The sequence below is a fragment of the Danio aesculapii genome, chromosome 9 (genome assembly GCF_903798145.1).
Source record: "Danio aesculapii chromosome 9, fDanAes4.1, whole genome shotgun sequence".
In the NCBI taxonomy this organism is placed as follows: Eukaryota; Metazoa; Chordata; class Actinopteri; order Cypriniformes; family Danionidae; genus Danio; species Danio aesculapii.
In genome coordinates, this window is record NC_079443.1 from 4,553,689 (window position 1) to 4,559,688 (window position 6,000).

At 39.5% G+C, this 6,000-nt stretch overlaps 1 protein-coding gene across 5 annotated transcripts in view; it reads right to left on the reverse strand.

The window, feature by feature from the left end:
• Window positions 1-6,000, reverse strand: part of mylka (myosin, light chain kinase a) — a 152,428-nt gene that overhangs the window by 21,685 nt on the left and 124,743 nt on the right. For all 5 annotated transcript variants that reach the window (XM_056464687.1, XM_056464689.1, XM_056464688.1 and 2 more), the window contains 2 exons: window positions 5,478-5,605; window positions 2,094-2,247 (listed from right to left, as the gene is read on the reverse strand). In XM_056464687.1, coding sequence (XP_056320662.1) covers window positions 2,094-2,247; window positions 5,478-5,605 — 282 coding nt within the window. The remainder of the gene's footprint in view (window positions 1-2,093; window positions 2,248-5,477; window positions 5,606-6,000) is intronic.

Consider the following 6,000-nt stretch of genomic DNA (forward strand, 5'->3'; position numbering starts at 1 on the left):
GCTAAAACCAGCCAACCAGCCTAGGCTGGTTTAAGCTGGATTTTTCAGTAGGTTACACAACAATCTCTGGGCTTGCTGCATCACAAATACCAAAATTTTAACAATTTATTAACAAAAATTTATCACTTTCTTGCCATCGAATATTAGGCATGGACATATATATTGCGATCGTGAATTTTGAAAGTATTACCCTGATGAAAAGTCGACTAGCCTGGTTTTAGAGGGGTTTTGGCCATTTCCAGGCTGGTTTCCAGCCATTTCCAGCCTGGTTTTAGATGGTCAGGCTGGAAAATGACCAGCTAAAACCAGCTTGACTAGCCTGGTTTAAGCTGGACATAGCTGGTTTTGGCTGGGCTCCCAGCCTGGCTAGGCTGGTCAAGCTGGTTTTAGCTGGTCATTTTCAGCCTGACCAGCTAAGACCAACCTGGAAATGGCCAAAACCCCTCTAAAACCAGCCAACCAGCCGACCATTTCATGAGTCTCCCCATTCAGTTTGATAGAGCACTTGGATCCGGAAGCCGCTTTGTGTGACGTCACATTTAACAAGCGGATTTCTTTGGCAGATGTTTATGAAACTCTCGGTCACTGTCCATGTGTTTAGGGGTACATGAAAGCACATGAGAGATTTACAAGCCCACCTCCTGCAGTGTAGGCTGTTGGAGTGCTCGAAAACAGTATACCATCACTCCTTTACCATTCCTTTTTGCCCTTAAACAAAAAACGAAAAAGAACTTGTTGTGTTTGACAAATACAAGGAATAGAATGACTATCGACAATGTCTGGGGACATAATGGCTCAAATAGACTGCATGCATTTCATCGCCCGCAATTTTTTTCCTGTGCCTATAAACACATGTGACCCGTTAGCATAGCGACTTCCTGCTAAAAAAAAAGTTTCTGAGAGTAAAAACATAACATTACTTCAGACATTTCTTACTAACCTTTAAAAACAACATTTTCATTGCAGTGAAAATTTTTGCTTGTCGAACAATGTAAAATACGCATCTCTGCAGATGGACTAGTAACTCTCACAATTATAGGCTATATTACTACAAAGGTTGCATTTTTAGGGTAATGGCTTAAGATAATATGATGACCAAAATTCAAAGCTTAATCTTTCAATAGAAACATTGGATGTGAATATGACATGATATTCAGTACAGTCTGATATACAAACAAGTCTGTCGGAGTTTGTTGGATCAGTGTGTTATTCCTGTTGGCATCTGTTGCTGTTGGTTTGGTTGGTTTTCACCGAACCAAACATGTTCTATCAGTGTTTGTTGAACTATGAAACTTGTGAGCAGTGTGATATGATTGCCCAACAGCAACAAACTCTGGCCTAATCTGATAAGGGAGCAGATAGGCTTCAAGTAAAAAAATTCAATGACTAACTTCTCTGTGCGCTGTGAATTGGGCTTTAAATGAATGCTCAGAATGACCACTATAGCGATTTAAGTACAATAGTTACAGAATTCTGGTAGTTCCAGTGTTATGTTACAGATAAAGTACATCCAGGAGGTTGTTATCACAGAATAAACCTGACGGGCTTATCTGGAGCTGTTGTATAAGACTGAAGGGCTTTATTCTGTGAGAATAACCTCTTGGATGCACTTCATACTGCTTATTACATGGCTACTTGCCACAGAAAATAAATATTAGACACAAAACATTTATTTTAATTGAATGCAAAGCTAACAGAAACAAAACAGCTGAATAGAGCTGATGGAGCATTCACTAAATGCGCATCATTCAAGAACCCAAAGCTGACTGAAACCAGTTGAATGGAGAATAGACTAGCCTATGTATTATTCAGTCACAAGATGGCACCAAACAATCTAAAAACGCAGTGTGCGAGACACATATGATACATATGATTGTGGATGTAAGTACATGGATGTGAACATAGGGTTATGCACTAATATTCAAGGTGATTTTGAAGTTCCAGGATGAATTAGTGTTATTCAGCGTTTGTTATCTCGTAATAACATACCTATGAATGTCAAGACTGACCAATCAGAATTGAGTATTCCAGACAGGCTTGCAATAAGGTGCTTTATCAAATGTTATGTCAGATATGCAAATGTTCACACTCACCGACTATAGTGAGGTTGAGGGCAGCCTGTCTCACACCAAAGCTGTTCTTGATCTCTATGGTATAGCAGCCACAGTGCTCCTGCTGTCCTTCTGTGATGGTCAGCTGACTGCTGCTTTCTGTGCTGACTATTGAGATGCCCTGACCTTCCTGAATCTGAAAAAACAGAGGGTGAGAGTAACAGGCACGAATACAGGCGATTACTGAACTTCAAATGATCCACTCAAATAATTTTTTATTTCAAGTGAAATATCAACTAAACTGAATGAGTGATCAAAATGGTTGTGCTTGGAGTGGGTATTCATTACTGTTTGGAAAAGCACTGAGATGCCTACCAAGACAGCATGTTTAGACAGCATTATAGCCAAATTATGCTATGTTTCCACTTTTGGACAACTAGCTCAACAGAAGTGCTCTAAAACCCACCCTGAACACACCTACCTGGAGCAGTATTATCTACTTAAATAAAATAACTACTTAAAAACTACTTCAAACTACTTAAATAAAATAAGCTGAAACAACATTTTTTTTTTGAGGTGGGAGGGGGGTGCACAACTTAATTGTTTTATGTTCAATCCTCTTTAATTTGCAAGTTAACTTATATATCCTTCATGTTGTCCAAACACAAATCGACTGTGTGGAACCCAACATTTTTTACAGTGAAACACAATCAATGCAAATGTTTGTCTACAGATACCAACATCAACTTAAGACCAGTAATTTGGATACATTTTTTTTGGGATAAATAATTGAATTTATTCAGTAGTATCCAGCATTATTTCACACAAAACAAAACAAATATTGAAGCTGCTTCCCACCACCACCAAAATATATATTCCATTAAGACTTTTAAGTCCAAATGAATTATGAAACTAAATAAATACACAATTGAAATCAGTTATGATCAGTCCTTCCAATGGTCTGTGGTATTTTAATAAGAAAATGTGTTTTTATGGGGTCAAGCAGCCTGATGAGGAAATGTAAGTATTTGATGTTTTGTCAGTTTAGTGGCTAATTCATACGAATTCATACGACTTGAGTCGTGCAAAAATGTATAATTTTAAAAAGGAGGCGTGGCGCCCAACTCCACCCCTAAAGCCAACCGTCATTGGGTGATGAGCAAATTGTACTAAATTGTATGAATTAGATCGTACCAATTCATACGAATTAGCCACTAAATCAAAAAGTTACGAATTGCCATGAGATTATGTTGGGTCAAGCGTAGCTCTGAAACTCAGTTTTAATTTTTAGAAAAGTCCAAAGGTCACCTTTCCTGCCCTAAATGATTGGGCAGGTCCAGCCATCACCCTGGCCAAATTTTCAGATACTTGGGCTGGCTAGATCAGGGGTCAACAATCTCAGTCCTCGAGGGTCGGCATCCCTGCACAATTTAGCTCCAACTTGCCTCAACATACCAGCCTGGAAGCTTCAAGTATATCTAATAAGACCTTGATTTACATGCTCAACGAATAGCAAGTCAAACTTTTGCCTTTGGACAATTATAATAGCGTAATTGTTTTTTTTTTCCCTTGTTTTGTTTTAAAACATAATGGGTTACCAACTTTACCAAAGTTATTATAATTTATATATGGCTGCTCTAATCTTCTTGACATTTGGCATGCAGGTGCATCTGTGATTGCAGAAAAGCTTGCCAAATCGGAATGTGTTTTGCCTATAGTTGGCATACATCTTTTAAAAAAGTGATTAATGCTATATATCCATGGCAAATCACTGTAACTGGTTAAAATAATATTTTTCATTGTCACACTTTATTTTAATGTACAATTCACTATATTAACAAACCGGTAGGCAACGCAGTGGCGCAGTAGGAAGTGCTGTCGCCTCACAGCAAGAAGGTCGCCGGTTCGAGCCTCGGCTGAGTCAGTTGGCGTTTCTGTGTGGAGTTTGCATGTTCTCCCTGCGTTCGCGTGGGTTTCCTCCGGGTGCTCCGGTTTCCCCCAAAGTCCAAAGACATGCGGTACAGGTGAATTGGGAAGGCTAAATTGTCCGTAGTGTATGAGTATGAGTGTGAGTGAGTGTGTATGGATGTTTCCCAGAGATGGGTTGCGGCTGGAAGGGCATCCGCTGCGTAAAACATGTGCTGGATAAGTTAGCGGTTCATTCCGCTGTGGCGACCCCGGATTAATAAAGGGACTAAGCCGACAAGAAAATGAATGAATAAACTGGTAACAAATCATTAACTTAGATTTCTAGCTCAATAAACTACTAATTAGCTGCTTATTAATAGTTATTAAGGTAGTAGTTGGGTTTAAGTATTGTTTAGGATTAGGGATGTGACATACAATTATACCTAATAAGTAATAATAATAATTCCTTACATTTATAGAGCGCTATTCTGGACACTCCAAGCACTTTACACATTGGGGGGAATCACCTCATCCACCATCAGTGTGCAGCATCCACCTGGATGACGCGACGGCAGCCATATTGCGCCAGACTGCTAATTGGTGAAGAGGAGACAGTGATGAAGCCAATTGTGATATGGGGATGGTTAGGAGGCCATGATGACAAAGGCCAGTGGGAAAATTTGGCCTGGATGACTCCTTTTTACGAAGGACATCCTGAGATTTTTAACAACTACAGGACGAGTCAGGACTTCGGATTTACATCTCATCTGAAAGACGATGCTCACTGAGCAGCATAGAGTCCCTTTCATTATACTGGGGTGTTAGGATGCAGACAAGTCCCAGCTTGAGTGCCCCCTGCTGACCTTACTAACACCACTTCCGGCAGCAAGCTAGCTTTCCCATGTGGTCTCCTATCCAGTTATTGACCGGGCTGCTTAGCTTCAGTGGGCGACCATGTGAGAATTGCAGAAAGCTAGCTGCCGGCTAAGTGCTAATAAACAGTTAATATCTTAATAATAAGCCAGTATTAAATGGTGTGAATTGTTACTGTAGGGTTAGATTTTTCATAGTTGATTAAAAGTAGTTGCAAATAAAGAGCCTATGACCTTAAAATGATTGGACACTAACAATTGCTGTTTGCAGCTATATTTATTATTTAGTTATTAGCATTTGGCATCACATATCATATTACTTCTAGAATAATATGGAAAAACTTCACCTAAACTCCACCTTTCTCCATGACCACTTGTCATTTGGCTCAAAATTTTCTGCCCAAAAAACCCTAGCTGTAGGCCCAAAGGAAGCCCCAATGAGAGCCAGTTTAGTCTCAGAGGTCACAGTGGAAACTTTAAAAGCCCTGTGATATACTAGCACACTCACTTTAGGCCGAAACACAGATAATGTTTAAAGCATTTAAATGATACTGGTGAGTATTCTCTTGTGCCATCTGTGCATCTAAGAATTAAACATTTAAGAATGCATATCATGTACTTCTATACAAGGTGTAATGATTCTTACTGGTTTGCGGAACTTGAGCCAGGTGCAGCTGATGGGCAGCGCTCCGGTGAACTTACACTGCAGAATCACCTCCTGACCTGCCATGATCTTCATATCATCAGGAAACTGCTGGATCTGAGGAGGAACACCTGTCAGAGATAAAAAAGGCTATTCACCTCCATTTGTGTAGCAACAGTGTATGTCTGGTTGCAATGGTCTAACGATTTCTCACGTCAATTTGTGACTTTTTGATTTGGTGACTAAATCATATGTATTAGTACGATCCCTTTCCAACATTTTTTTATATTATTTACTCATCCCCCAATGGTGGTTGGGTTTAGGGGTGGGGTTTGGTGTCACACCTTCTTTTTTAAAAATCATAGCTTTTCGAAAGACTGAAACCTTATAGATTTTTATTAATTTGCTACTAAACTGGCAAAACGGAACATAGTTAAATTTCCTCTTGAGATCAGGCTCTACACGCACAGAAATCCCAGATTTTTGAGCCCACCATACATTAATTTTAAGAGTTCACACTTAGCTA